Source organism: Taudactylus pleione, unplaced genomic scaffold, assembly GCF_031769625.1.
Source record: "Taudactylus pleione unplaced genomic scaffold, aTauple2 ptg000066l, whole genome shotgun sequence".
NCBI classification, from domain to species: Eukaryota; Metazoa; Chordata; class Amphibia; order Anura; family Myobatrachidae; genus Taudactylus; species Taudactylus pleione.
In genome coordinates this window covers 27,136,855-27,151,646 of record NW_028284468.1, presented here as the reverse complement: position 1 = coordinate 27,151,646, position 14,792 = coordinate 27,136,855, and the positions used below count along the sequence as shown (strand labels likewise).

The 14,792-nt window shown below is 48.0% G+C and overlaps 1 protein-coding gene across 3 annotated transcripts in view; it reads right to left on the bottom strand.

Annotated features, from left to right (window-relative positions):
• Window positions 1–14,792, bottom strand: part of METTL22 (methyltransferase 22, Kin17 lysine) — a 179,877-nt gene that overhangs the window by 118,592 nt on the left and 46,493 nt on the right. For all 3 annotated transcript variants that reach the window (XM_088466909.1, XM_088466908.1, XM_088466907.1), the window contains exon 4: window positions 436–476. In XM_088466909.1, the coding sequence (XP_088323035.1) occupies window positions 436–476 (41 nt within the window). The remainder of the gene's footprint in view (window positions 1–435; window positions 477–14,792) is intronic.

The following is a 14,792-nucleotide window of genomic DNA, read 5'->3' as shown; positions in this document are numbered from 1 at the left end:
CAAGTGGGCGTCTCAGTCCTTGCACATTCAGACACACCAGGGAAGGCCTTGTAGCGATATTTGCATAAAGCTGCAGAAGCAATACTGGCAAAAGACACTTATTTAAAATTTATTGAGATTAATAATACAACACAGTTGGCATAGTGGTTAGTATGATTGCCTCAAAGCCCTGAGGTCATGAGCTGAATTTCTGTTTAAGGCACTATCTGTGTATGTGTGTCCATGTGATAGGGAATATAGACTAAGTACCACTGGGGCAGGGACCGATGTGAATGACTGATATAGTATCTGTAATAATGTATGTGCTATATAAATAAAATATGTTTCTACGAACCAATTTCTTTAGGTTCTGAAAACTCTCTACATACAGTATATAACATACTGCTATAAGTGAATATATAGAAGCACAAAGAATAAAGTCATCGCTTACTGTACCTGTTTCCCAGCATCTTCTAGAGGTGTAGCCATAGTATGCTCTGAAATGCAAGAATGTAACTTTTGTCATAATAGATTTTTACATAGAACTTCAAAAGCTTTGCAGTACAGTTACATATGAAATTACTAAACTGGATAATGATTCAATCTTATTAAAAACTGCATGTTTTTACAATTACAAGTAACAATGTGGTTTAAAAGTTCTTGAAACTGTAATGCTCATGACAAGACCAACATGATTATGCGTGACATGTCAAAAATGGTCAATAAAAGACAACCAACTGACCCGTCTAAAAAAAAAAAAAAAAAAAGAGAAGGAAACAGAACACTCACAAAACTCCACTAATAAAAACATAACACTGCCATCACTAATGCTGGCCATACACGCTACAATTATCGGGGCGATCTGCCGATATCAGGCGGATCGCCCCGATAATTGTAGCGTGTGTGCTGGCGATCGAGGGTTAAATATTGCTCGGTCGGGCATGCAGGATTGTCCAGCATGCCCGTCCGATGCGATATTTCCCGGTAAACTGACGCCCGCATCGGGCAGTGTATGCCCAGCGTGGCCGACAGACAGACATTTCCTGTGTTCCTTCCTACGGAAGGAACAGGGAAATGTCTCCTCCCCCGGGGGCGGAGCGCGGATGTCTGCCGAATACACTGTGAGATTTCTCTCACAGTGTATGCGGCGACATCTGTGGCTGGCAGCCGGCCAGATAAAATGTCTGTCGGTCTAACAGACATTTTATCTGGCTGTGTATGCCCAGCATAAGATTTAGTTTGAGAGCCAATATTTCTAAGCAGTCTTCGTTTATGCCCCCATTTGTTAAAATGCAATCACAAGCCACATTAGCGAAGTTATCCTCTATTCAGTGGTTTAGGCTCAGTGAAGTGTCTAAAATGAATTGCATTTTCTTGGGTTAAATTGGAACTAACTTTGCAAGTCTAAAATTTACAAATTATGAAGGCAATAAGTCAATATTCATATAGTAAATACAAAATGCACAATTTTAGACAAAATATGAGTTTCAAATAAAAAAAGAAACATAAATACAGATGTGCCATCACTTGTCTTTGATGCAGTCGAGCCAAACAGCCCCTCTCGGCGCGCCTGGTCTCGTAAGACTCAGCTAGCACCCGGTATCTTTTTTGTGTCTATTGTTGCAGAAAATGTCTATGTCACAATATGATGTGACTAGCACACACCAGGAGACTGTGCGGATTTATTTGATAAGCGACACTTGTATATCTGTGCACTACTGAATCTCTCAATCAGCATGCGAAGTGCTACTATGCAGCGCAGCTTTTTTCCACGCCAAGTTCCGTTAACAGACTCAGATGCACAAAGATTTACAAGTGTCACATATCAAACTAATCAGTACAGTCTCCTGGTGCATCATATTCACATCGCATTGTGACTACGCTCAATGCCAGCAGGGTTGTACAAAACCTAGCAGCTCACTCATTTTGTGCTGCACGGCGTATTGAAGCTAATATACATTGGGAACATCAAGTAACATTGGTCCCTCATGCACAATTACAGCAGGTCTGATCTACCGCAGAAACTGCAACTCTTGCTGTACGCAATGAGTACCCAAGCTGCGTATGCCGTCTCAGTGGCCAATTTATGCACGCCCATGCAATGGCCTGCGTTTCTCTGACCACTCCCCCGTCACCACCCCCATTCTGTTTGAGTGATCGCAACGCTATCTCACACACGGACACTGAGCAGCATACGCATGTGTAGTACACACCATCGACCGAACTGAGTACGCTGTTGCAATAGCGATGCTTTAAAAAGAGGATTGAACAATTGGTCAAGTTGTCACTCCGTAACGGTCAAGTATAATGGATTATATTGAAAACATTATAAAACCTGAAATAGTGAAATTATAGAATTATAAAAATTTATATTGAAAAAAAATGTATGTTGTTAATTTTAATAATTAAACAGTATCTACCACGTATATCCAGTTCCAGCAAGGTACAGTGCAGCGGCTCAAAAATTTGCCACCAGCTTTGCTTTATAAACCATTTTTTTTTCATCTTTTTTTTTCTTCCTTCTTATATTTCTGTATAGTCTCCTGTTCTTTTGCATCTTATTTCTTTTACACATGGGGGAGATATATCAAGGATTAAAGAGAGATCAAGTGGAGAGAGATAAAGGGCATGATTCAGAGATGTACGCTGATCGCATACAGGGGGAGACGAGAGACTCCTGGAGGGACACGGGGAGGTGAGTTGCTGGGGGTGGCATAATGTGTAAGGGGCACTACTATTGTGTGGAAAAATGTGTTATATGGGGCACTACTACTATGTGGTATAACCTGTAAAGGGCATTACTGTGTGGTATAATGTGTAAGGGTTATTACTGTGTAGTGTAAGGGGCATTACTGTGTGGCATAATGTGTAAGGGGCACTACTACTGCATTGCATAATGTGTATAAGGCGTACTACTGCATGGCATAACGTGAATGGGCTCTGTGTGGCATAATCTGATAGGGGTCTGTGTGGGCAAATGTATGTGTTTTTTTACCTCTGTCAGGGCCCTTTTAAGATCTTGCTAAGTGACCTACAAAGTTCTAGTTATGCCCAGGGGTGCCGAGAGGGGGGGGGGAGCAGATATTAATTGCCTGGGCTTTGCCTCTGTATGTGGGGGGGTGATCACGGCCCCCCTTGGATCTGAACCGCCTTAGGGGTCACAGCACCCCCCCTCCCCAGTGTGCGTCGTCGCAAAAAAAGTTTTTTTTCGAAGGGGTCGTGACCACGCCTCCCGTGATTAGGCCACACACCCTTTTCTGGACCCGTGGTGGCTCTCTACGCAACTGGTTACGCCCTTGCATGCAAACACAGAGGCTCTGGATGTAATATGAACTTGCATGAGCCGTCAAGTTTGTGTGCCAGTGTGTGGCCCTGACAAAGTTCAAACCTAGGCAAAAACCTAATCCTGGTCAAACTACACCACCATGCCAAATTTGGTGGAGCTAAGTCCAAAACTCTGGCCGTGCATAAAGGACAAATAAAGCCAGACAGACACGCTTTACCGTTTATTATATAGCTATATGGCACACTCTAGCTACGATCTCCCCCATGATTGAGACTTCTTTTTTCTCCAAGTTGCTACTAACTGACGTGTGATTGCCATATATGTAGAAATAGTTTATGTTGGTTTAGAGTGGCATCAGGGACACACAATGGTAGCATGAAGTATTTAGTAGTGAGAGAGGAACATGTAAGTCCATTATGGAGTGAGCAAAAACAAGATTCTGGGTTACTCATCGTAGAATCAATTCCTCTGAGACCATCTGGGAATCACTGACGCTGGGATATGAGGGTGGGGCCGAGGAGTTGGCACTAAAAATAATTGACTGACAAACTCCCCCTCCCTTATATACCCTCCCTTTTCTCTAGCTCTCCAGTTATGTGACTAGCAAAGCCAAAGGAGAAGAATAAAAACATAAGAATCCATCACACACATCAGGGAGAGAACTCAAATTTAGGAAGCACTGACACTGGGACTTCCCCAAGCAAGCTTTAAGAGGGAGGGGGATTACGCACATGCTATGCTGTACGAAAAACCTTGCGAGCAAAACTAGCATCTTTAGCCACAAATGTGTGAAACCGATAAAATTTGGTAAATGCGTGCACCGAGGACCAGGTGGCCACCCTGCACAACTGCTCAATCGAGGCACCCTGCCAAGCTGCCCAAGAAGCACTCACAGCCCGAGTCGAATGTGCACGAATGGGATCAGGTACTGACTCGCCCAAGGCTCTATAGGCCTGCCTGATAGTGGAAGTAACCAAATGAGCAATAGACTGCTTAGAAGCTGGCCAACCTCTTGAATGGACGTCATTTATTTATTTATTAACAGTTTTTTATATAGTGCAGCATATTCCGTTGCGCTTTACAATTGGGAACATTAATAGAACAAAACTGGGTAATAACAGACAGATATATAGGTAGGAAGGCCCTGTTCGCAAGCTTACAATCTATAGGGAAATAGGCATTGATACACAAGGACAGGTGCAATATATTGCATCTTGGTCCAGCCAGAATGCAGAGTTTCCTGGTGGGCTGCATGATCCAGTCACACAGGAATGTCAGCCAAATGTCAAGTGGATGTGAAAGAAAGACAGTGTGTGAGGTTATGTGATGACTGTGAAAGGGGATGTAATCAGACATGGAAGTTATGAAGGTTATTTGGGCGGTTCTGGGATCGGATAAGCTTGCCTGAAGAGGTGAGTTTTCAGGGAACGCTTGAAGGATTGGAGACTAGAGGTAAGTCTTATTGTGCGTGGTAAGGCATTCCATAGAGTGGGTGCAACACTAAGAAAGTCCTATAACTGTGAATGGGAGCAAGTAATGCGTGGGGAGAGAGACGCAGATCTTATGCTGAGTGCAGAGGTTGGGTTTGGAGATATTTTGTGATGAGTGAAGAGATGTATGTTGGTGAGTCAAAGTATTAACAGGCTGTCTGTCTTATGCAAAGCAGAAGTCCTATCCACATATATTCTGAGTGCTCGCACTACATCCAGAAACCAGACAGGACTCTCTGGATGAGGTGGATGCAATACTGGAACCACAATCTCCTGATTTAGGTGAAATCTTGAAATCACCTTAGGCATAAAGTATGGTCGAGTGCGGAGAACCGCTCGGTCCTTATGAAAAATCAAAAGGGGAAAGCTAGCTGACAACTCCGAAACTCTGCGAGCTGAGGCTATTGCCAAAAGAAAATCTACTTTCCAAGTTAACCATGTTAATTCCACCTTCTCAAGTGGCTCAAAAGGGAGCCCGCTGAAGAGCAGCCAAAACTAAATTAAGGTCCCAAGGCAGGACTGGTGAAACATAAGGTGGCTGGACATGCAATACTGCTTGCATGAAAGTTCTGACGTCTGGTATGGACGCCTGACTTCTCTGAAAAATATAGACAAGGCCGACACCTGACCCCCCAAGGAAGATAGGCAAAGGCCTTTGGACAATCCATCTTGGAAAAAAGTAAACACGGCAAGCGAAACTGGGAGGCAGAACCCTTCCCAGTTTCACACCATCGGATGTAAGCTTTACACACCCTATAATAAATCATAGAAGTGGATGTCTTACAAGCCTGAACATAGTCTGGATAACGGCTGAAGAAAACCCCTTGGACCTCAAAATACTGGTCTCAAGTGTCACGCCGTTAAAGCCAATTGAGGTAAATTGGGATGGAGGAATGGACCTTGTGACATTAAGGCCCTCATTCAGAGCCGTACGCTCTGAGCAGAGCGCACGCTCTGAATGAGGGCCGCCCTCCATAATTATGGAGCGTCCTCCTGGATGCTCGTATAGCTGTGGGTCACCACCTACAGCCTATACGAGCGTGCAGTTTGATGGCCGCGATGGTCTTGACCATCGCCACTGCGAGCCGGAGCCTGCGGTTGAGTTTTTCAACCGCAAGGCCCGGAGTGATTTTGGCTCTATCAGAGCCAAAATCACTCCCACTGACATCACTAGTGATGTCAGTGGGCCGGCTTCTGACGGTAGGCGTTCCTTTGGGAACGCCTCCGTCAGGGAGGCACGCCCACCAAAGGGGGCGTGCTGTCAATCAACATCGACAGCACGCCCCCTTTGATCAGACACAACGAGCGAAGGAAAGTCCTTCGCTCGTCGCGTCTGGCGCATGCGCACGACGGAGCTCCCGCCGTCGTGCGCATGCGCAGTGCACAACATCGACCCACTTGCGTGCGGACAGCCGCTTGCGAGTGGGTCTGAATCAGGCCCTAAATCTTCTCTTAGTGGAAATCTCCACGGCTGGTTGGGCATCATAGACAGAAAATCCGAGTACCACAACCTCCGTGGCCAGTCTAGCGCTATTAGAAGGACATTAGCTTTTTCTCACTTGATCCTCTTGATTACATGCGGGAGCATGGGAATTGGCGGAAAAAGATACCCAAAGTGGAAGGACCACTGGGCTGTTAGGGCATCCACCAGAGTTGCTTGGGGGTCCAGGGACCATTCCTCTGGGTGAACCCTGTGCCGACTGAGAAAGTCGGCTTTCCAGTTGTTCACCCCGGGATAAAAATGCCCGATATGGCTAGAACAAATCTCTCTGCCCACATCATAATCTGGGTGGTCTCTGCCATAGCCAAAGGACTCCTTGTTCCTCCCTGTCTGTTGATATATGCCACCACCGTGGCATTGTCCGACTTTATCTGTAAGGGTCTCTCTGAGAAGTTCCTGCACCTGAACAAGAACACGAAAGACTGCTCACAGCTCTAGTACATTGATTGACAACATCTTCTCTTCCAGAGACCAACTGGGACCCTAGAACTACTGCACCCCATCTCTGGAGATTGGCGTCTGTAGTTACTAGCGTCCATTCCGAGGGAGAGAATTGACAACCCCTAGACAGGTTGCGAGTGCAGAGCCAAAAACCCAGGGATTGGCACACCTGAACACAGGGAGAAAAAACTGTCGATCTAGACAGGGCTCACACCTCCTCCAGCGCTGAAGAATGAAATGCTGAAGGGGCCTGGAATAAAAGCATGCAAACGTTCCAGAGTGATCCTTCAAGAGTTCCTCTGAAGGTGCCTTTATTGGCAAGTCATCTAAATAGGGAATTATTGTAATTCCCTGGCGATGCAGAAAAACTACCATAGGTGCCTTCAGTTTTGTAAACACTCTTTGTGTGGAAGAAAGACCGAATGACAGAGCCTGAAACTGAAAGTGGCAGGGGCCTACTGCAAACTGCAGCAGTTCGTGGTCTCGTTCCCAAATAGGTACATGGAGATATGAGTCCTTTATATCTATGGATGCAAGAAATTCTCCTACTTCCATAGAGGTAATTACTGAACGTAATGACTCCATCCTGAACCTTCTCACCCTTAAGTGCAGGTTGAGACTTTTTAAATTTAAAATGGGGCGAAAAGATCCATCTGGCTTTTTTACCAGAAACAGACTTGAATGAAACCCTAGCCCCTGATGATGTATCGAAACAGGGACCACTACCCTTGAATCTAAAAGGGAGAGAATTGCCCCCCCTTAATGTCCCTTTTCTGAGCTGATCCCGAGGTAGAGGGATTACAAAAAAACAATGTGGACAGGGTCCTTCCAGATCCAATATGTAACCTCTGGAGAGGACTCATTTGACCCAAAAGGTCTGTGGTTGACCGAAACCAGGCCTCCCTGAAAGAGAGAAGATGGCCACCTATACCAATGGGCTGGAAATCCTCTTGACCCGAGTCATTGGAAGGATCTGTCACCCCTACGAGTGTAGAGGCGATGTGATCGCATAGTCATACACCCTCTGAACTGACCCGCTCTCTGACCTCCTGTCGTACCTTTGGTGGGCAGAGGCTGGGACCTACCAGAGTACCGAAAGGGCCAAAACCTAGAAAACATAGAGTGGGAAGTAAGAACTGACAGAAACTGGCTTTTTTCCGCCAGTCACCTGAACAATTATTCGTTCCAGCTCTGGACCAAACAGAGGTTGACCTGTAAAGGAAACTCCCTAAAAAAATTTTTCTTGGACGTAACCACAATGTTCTTCTGGCCGAAACAGATAAGGTTGATATACCTGCCAGAAGAGAACTAGTATCTAAAGATGCATGACATAAATTGAAGTCTGTTTCAGGTTGTCCACCAGGGTAAGGATATATGAAGAATCTGCACCTGACTAAATAGCTTCTGCTATTTGGTCTGACCAGGCTTCTATGGCCTTGGTAGCCCAGGTCCCTGCCAACACCTGTTAAAGCAAACAAGGATTTCAGCAGATGGTCACACTTACAGTCCGTAGCATCCTTCAGTGCGGCTGCAGTAGCCATTGGAAGTACCGAGGTCTTTGCTAAATAGGCAATCGGTGCATCCACTGCTGTAGGTACCTCCCATGGAGCCGTATCTTTCTTGCACAAGGATAAGTAAACTTAAATCCTGCTGGAAGCTTAACACGTTTATCTGGCTTAGCCCAGGATTTCCCCCAGCACATAAGGAAAATGCATAAAAGAAGGACAATTCAAAACATTTTTCTTCTCTAAATAACGCTGCAGAAGCCGCTTCATCATAAGGCTCCTCGTCTTCAATTTTCAAAGTCTGGCGAATGGCCTGGATTAGCTCAGTAACACCCAAACTAACGGGAGAACTGTCTTCCCAACTAGAATTGTCTATCCATCTGAATAGACATATCTCTATTCACTGGGGTGCTAGCTAACACAGGGGAAGGAAACTGAAAATAAGAGATATGGTAAGAACTTACCCTTGTTCTCTCTATTTCTACGAAGTCCATAGTGTTCCACAGGATACCTTGGGGTATTGGTGATGACGTCAGGCATCGGACACCACAGAGTTTAATTTTCATCCTCCCAGGATGCACTGGGGTCCCTCTCCTATACCCAGTCCTCGAATCAAGGCATCTCAGTTTCGTAACAAGCCATAGGCCGGAGGAGGAGAACAAAGAGAGAGAAGAAAGTCTGGAATACACAAGAATCACATTCTCACCAGAAGGAGATGGAAAAACCGGTGACCAGATCAAAGCCCATCTGCAGTACAGGTGCGACAGGGGGGGAGTCCTGTGGAACCCTATGGCCTTCGTAGAAATAGAGATAACAAGGGTAAGTTCTTACCATATCTCTTATTTTCTACATCAGGATCCATAGGGTATCCACAAGATACCTTGGGGATGTCCCAAAGCAGTATCCTTTAAGGGCGGGGATGCTCCTGTGCTGGAAGGAGAATCCGCTGTCCGAAGGAAGCATCCTGAGAGGCGAAGGTATCAAAAGCATAATACCTCACAAAGGTATGGACAGAAGACCATGTGGCTGCCTTGCACAGCTGAACTGCAGAGGCACCATGGTGAGCTGCCCATGAAGGACCCACAGACCGAGTAGAGTGAGCTTTAAGAGAGGATGGTACAGACAGGCCCTCATGAATGTAAGCCTTAGAAATCGGCGTGCGAATCCATCCTGCCAAGGTTTGCTTACTGGTAGGCCAACCCTTCTTATGGAAACCATAGAGGACAAACAGAGAGTCCGATTTCCTAAATTAACTGGTACGGTCAACATAAATCCTAAGAGCCCGTACCATATCCAAGGAGGCTTCACCACGAGATAGGTCTGGGGAATTTCCTCATTGATGTGGAAACTAGATATCACCTTATGTAGGAACCCAGGGTGAGTGCGCAGCACTGCCCTGTCCCTATGAAAAATTAGGAATGGGGGGCGACATGAAAGAGCCCCCAAATCTGACACTCTTCTAGCCGAGGCAATGGCCAGAAGAAACACAGTCTTTGCTGTGAGCCATTTTAAATACACTGAGCCTAGTGGTTCAAATGGCGGGCCTTGGAGAGCCCTAAGGACCACAGCCAAGTCCCAAGGAGCCACAGGTGGAACAAAAGGAGGCTGTATGCGAAGTACACCTTGCATAAAAGTGTGGACATCAGGAAGTGTAGCAATCCTACGCTGAAACCACACTGAGAGGGTCGGAAACCTGCACCTTCAGTGAAGCAAGGCGAAGACCGTGATCTAAGCCCGCTTATAGGAAAGCCAAAATCCTGGATATCCTAAAAACCTGAGGATCATAGCCTCTAGATCGACACCATTCAAAGAAAGTATGCCACACTCGGTGGTAAATTCTTGCAGAAACCGGCTTCCGAGCTCTGAGCATGCAAGAGGGCAGTCTCAACAACCACGCCGTCAAAGACAGATGGTCCAGGTCCGGGTGATGGCAAGGACCTTGAGACAACAGGCCCGGACGTAGAGGCAACCGCATTGGAGCGTCTATGGATAGGCTCCTGAGATTTGAGTACCAGTGTGGTCTGGGCCACGCTGGAGCTATCAGCAGGAGCATGCCGCCTTCTTGCTTGAATTTGCGAATCACTCAAGGAAGAAGGGAGAACGGAGGGAAGAGGTACGCAAACTGGAAGGTCCACCGGACTGAAAGAGCATCTACCAGAAGTGCCTCTGTGTCTCTTGTTCTTGACCCGTACACAGGAAGCTTGTTGTTGTGTTGGGAGGCCATGAGGTCTATCTCTGGAAGACCCCACTTGTTCACCAGTAGCTGAAACACCTCCTGGTGAAGAGACCACTCTCCTGGATGCACGTCTTGAAGGCTGAGAAAGTCTGCTTCCCAGTTGAGGACTCCTGATATGAACACTGCCGAGATGGCAGGGAGATTGCCTTCCTTCCACACTAGAATGCGGGACACCTCTGTCAGGGCTGCCTGACTGCGGGTTACTCCTTGGCGGTTTATGTAAGCCACCATGGTGGCATTGTCCAACTGCACCTGCACGGGCTTTCCGTGGAGGACATGTATTGCTTGTTGGAGAGCTTTGAATACTGCCCTTAGTTCCAAGATGTTGATTGGAAGCGCAGATTCTGCTGGCATCCACCTTCCCTGGAAGAAGAGCGGACCCGACACTGCTCCCCAACCTCGAAGACTGGCGTCCGTCATCAGAAGTACCCAGTCCGTAATCCAAAAGGGGCGCCCCCTGTTCAGGTGAGTAGTCTGCAGCCACCAGGCTAACAACAGACGTACCTCCGGTGACAGCACCATTGTCTGTGTCTTAATCCAGTGGGGCAACCCATTCCATCTGGAGAGGATCAACTTCTGCAGAGGTCTGGAGTGAAACTGGGCAAACTCCACCATGTCGAACATCGACACCATGGAACCCAGTAACCTCATCGCCGAGTGGATAGAAACTCGGTGACTCTGCAGGCAACTGCATATTACATGTAATGCAGAGATCTTTTCCACCGTCACAAAGATCCTCTGATGTTGGGAGTCCAACAGGGCTCCGAGATGGAGCATCCTCTGTGATGGCACCAGGGATGACTTCTTCCAGTTTATCAGCCAGCCGTGAGCCTGCAACAGAGATTCAATTGCAGATGGCGCTGAAGGATCTCTGGAGATCATGCCAACAGCAGAAGGTCGTCCAGATAGGGCAACAAGCGGACCTCCTGCATCTGTGACTTTGGTAAACAGTCGAGGCGCTGTGGCCAGACCAAAGAGCAGTGCCTGAAATTGGAAGTGTTGGTCTCCTACTGCAAACCTGAGGAAACGCTGGTGTGCTGAGACAATCGGCATATGCAGGTAAGCATCCTGAATATCTAGCGACACCATAAAATCCCCCGGCTCCATCGCCAAAATGATGGAACACAGGGTCTCCATCCTGAACCGAGGAACCCTCAAGAATTTGTTGAGTGATTTGAGGTTGAGGATGGACCTGTAAGACCCATTGGATTCTGTAGCAGAAAAAGATTGGAGTAATACCCCGATCCTCTCTGGGACAACGGGACCGGCACTATAACTCCAGCCTGGAGCATAGAGTGGATTACCTTCCGGAATTCCCAGGCCTTGTCTTGGTCTGACTGAAGGTCCGTGGTGAAAAACCGGATTGGAGGCCTCCGCCGGAAGGAGAGGGCGTACCCCTGAGAGACCACTTCTCTTACCAAAGTGTCTACGGTTGTGAGACACCAGCACTGGGCGAACTGAAGAAGCCAGCCTCCTACTTTGGGGTCCCCCAAGGGGAGGCCTGTCCCGTCAGGCTGAGGGCTTATCATCTGACTTGGGAGTTGGACGTCGTGTACTCCAAGCCTGCTTCTTTGGCTTGGTAGATTTCTTGGCCCCTGCCTGTCTAGGAAAGGACTGCACTTTGAACTTACCCTGGGCCCTATAGGGCCGAAAGGATGAAGTACCAGACCCTGATGGGACTGTCGCCGATGGCAGACACGCAGACTTAGCTGCTGCCAGAGTGGCCACAATTTAGTCCAGATCAGGGCCAAACAAGACCTGTCCATTAAAGGGCAAGCATTCCAATCCCTTTTTGGAATCTGCATCTGCTGTCCAAGAAGGCAACCAGAGGGTGCGACGAGCAGCTGAGGAGATTCTGGAAGTGAGGAGCCCTATATCTAAGGCTGCCTTATTAATGTACGTAGCTGAGTCTCTGAGGTTACCCACTAACTCCACCTGCTCGGGTGACGAGTCAGCGTCTAGAGACATCTCCAAGCTATCAGCCCAGCGCTCCATGGCAACCCAGCACCCGGCCATTGCCGGTCTGGACGCCCCCCCAGCAAGTGAATAAATGGATTTCAAGCATATTTCCACCTTGCGATCTGTAGCATCCTTTAAGGAGGACATGGAGGGCATGGGCAATGTAGCACTCCTCAGTAGGCGTGTGTCATGAGAATCCACTTGTGGAGGGGTTTCCCATTTGGGAAAATAATTATCCGCAAAGGGGTATTCAAAAGCCAAACGTTTCTGAGGCTGGTACCGCCTACCTGGTTTTTTCCACGCCTCCTCTAAATGATCCACTAACTGACCAGATAGAGGGAATACAGTGGCATCACCCTTAATAACCTTAAAGAAGGCATATTTAGATTTGGCCACCGGGGAGATCGTCATCTGTAATAACCAAGGCCGCACGGACTGCCCGTATAAGGCCAGGTATATATATTTTAGACTTGGACTCCACCTCCTTAGTACGAGGGAGCTCCAGGTCAAAAATCTCCCCGTCATCAGAAATATGTCGTGCTCATCATAATGAGCTGTCTGAGACATTAAAGGCCGCTTAGCAGGCCGCAATGATGACTCCCCCTGTAAAACCTCTGTCAGGTGCTGTACCGTATTGGACAATGAGTTTACCCACGCAGGTTCCTGGGAGACCTGGGGGGGCGAAAGTGGGAGACACTTGGGTACCATCAGCTATCTAGGGAACCCTTGCATGGGTGATGACCCTACCGACTGCTGCGATAACCCCATTTGGGGAAACGCAGGGGGCATCGCCAGCTTGCCCAAAAGGGTTGTAAGTGCCTTAGCAAAACAAGCCCAGGGCGGTTCCTGCACAGGCGCAGTTACAGAAATCGGGCATGAAATTATATAACATGACCAACATAAACCTTCAGTGTGCCCCTCACCCTCCACTATTGGTACAGTACATGCGGTACACTTTAGCTAGAGAGGAAATTCACGATCACTCTCAAACATGATGAGTGTAACGGAGTGTATGTGACTCCCCTCACAGACAATATTTTTATTGTGAGGCAATGAACACCCTGCAACACTGCACTTCAAGGGCTTTTGCAGAAGAAGAACAGGGACAGTAAAATGGCTGACAGTCAGAAGTGAAAGTACAGGCAGACACCGCTAGCATTAAGTCACATACAATGCAGAAATAAATTCCTGCACTATCAGCACTGAGATCAACTACACAGACACAGAGCCTGGTAGGAAGCAGTGCAGCATACTCTGACATTACTCTAGAGGAGAGGTATGCGGGGGGACCCTGACCGCGATGCCACCTGTGTCAGCTTCCAACAGAGTTAACACACTTCATTAGAAAATGGCCGCCGAGGAGCAGAGAGGAGGCGGGCCCGGGGAAGGAGCGCTGACACAGCCCGCCAGACCGCTGTGGAGAGGCACTGTGCAACGGGGGAGGCGCCGGCTGTTAGACAGGGAAGGCGCGCTCCCCTGGCATGCTATTAACTCCTGGGATGCCGCGCTGCACCGCACATGCTTCGGCCCGCTGTCCCTGGTGGTCTAGTTGAAGCGCAGGTTAATACCTGGCTCCACGCGCAGCCTGTCCTCAGGGAGCCCCCTGCCTGGAGACCTACAGGACTGTGTTACCGGCGGGTATCCTCTGCGGGACCCCGCCGCTTACCTGCCCACTTGAATCCGGCGACAGTACAGGTAATCTGGGGTCACCGCTAGCTGTGACCCCAGATACCTACCAGCATACCCAGATCAGTACCAGCGTTCTGGTCTGGCGGGGTGTAGGAGCGACAGCATCGATGTCAGTACTGACTGTCAATGCTGTACAGCTCATTTGTGCAGCCACAGCTGCTTGTTAGAAAACTTCAGGGGTCCATTATAGCCCCACTCTGCTTGCACGTGATCCGACTCCTGGCCGGACACCAACAAAACTGAGATGCCTTGGCTCGGGGGCCAGTGCATCCTGGGAGAATGAAAATTTAACTCTGGGGTGTCCGATTCCTGACATCATCACCAATACCCCAAGGTATCCTGTGGATACCCTATGGACCCTGATGTAGAAATGGTGGAATCTGCTGCATAGGTATAGAGGCCGATGGACTAACATTAGCCTGGCCACGAACCTATAGTAGCTCCGTAGCCAGATCTGCAATGGACTCAGCCATAACCTTTGCCCATACCAGTAACACCTCCTCTGACGGTGCGTCCATAAATAAGCATAGCACGGGCGCCTCAACCTCACAGTCTGCACACAGTGCTCTCTGCATCCTACCCCCTGAGGGAGCTTGGCAGCACATTTAAAACATGTATAATGTAATACAGCACCCTGCTTATGCTTGGGAGGTTGGTCCCCCTTTGCAGACATACTGTTACCACCAACTGCAACTGAGACAGAACA